The sequence below is a fragment of the Penaeus monodon genome, chromosome 21 (assembly GCF_015228065.2).
Source record: "Penaeus monodon isolate SGIC_2016 chromosome 21, NSTDA_Pmon_1, whole genome shotgun sequence".
NCBI classification, from domain to species: Eukaryota; Metazoa; Arthropoda; class Malacostraca; order Decapoda; family Penaeidae; genus Penaeus; species Penaeus monodon.
This window is the reverse complement of record NC_051406.1, coordinates 3068491-3069027: the sequence shown is the minus strand read 5'-3', so window position 1 is coordinate 3069027 and position 537 is coordinate 3068491. Positions and strand designations below refer to the sequence as shown.

At 39.9% G+C, this 537-nt stretch overlaps 1 protein-coding gene across 1 annotated transcript in view; it reads left to right on the top strand.

The window, feature by feature from the left end:
• The window catches only part of LOC119586109 (26S proteasome regulatory subunit 6A-B), a 4433-nt gene that overhangs the window by 899 nt on the left and 2997 nt on the right, over window positions 1-537 (top strand). Inside the window, exon 2 of the mRNA XM_037934800.1 lies at window positions 62-265. Within this exon, the coding sequence (XP_037790728.1) occupies window positions 62-265 (204 nt within the window). The remainder of the gene's footprint in view (window positions 1-61; window positions 266-537) is intronic.

Below are 537 nucleotides of genomic sequence, written 5' to 3'. Positions count from 1 at the left end.
AATAATGGAGATAACCCTAGTTGTCTAATGCATTTTTTAAAAAAATTCTTATTCCTTGCAGCCTGCCATGCGCGAAGTATCGTCCATGTCGGCTGACGACGTCGTGTCGAGGACGAGGCTGCTGGAGAACGAAATTCGCATCATGCGGCTAGAGCTGACGAGAATATCGCATGAGATCCAGAGCCAGCGCGATAAGATCAGAGAAAACACAGAGAAAATCAAGGTCAACAAGACGCTGCCTTACCTCGTGTCGAATGTCATTGAGGTAAGATTTGCGTCATTTTGTTTGCGTTATCGAGCTTAAGGTGGAAGACAGGTGGTATGCATATGTTTTTTTTAAATATGAGCAATGATAGAAAATTTTGAACAGATTTAGCCATGGACTTGCTTGTATGTACTGTATTTTGGGTAAATTCATGATATATATATATATTTTTTTCTCATGATAACCCCATGTCAAGAACAAGTGTGTAGATGATACTAGAGTTGCTTTAGGGTGTTCAAAGTCTTATTTAGAATATAGATTATCCCCCCCCT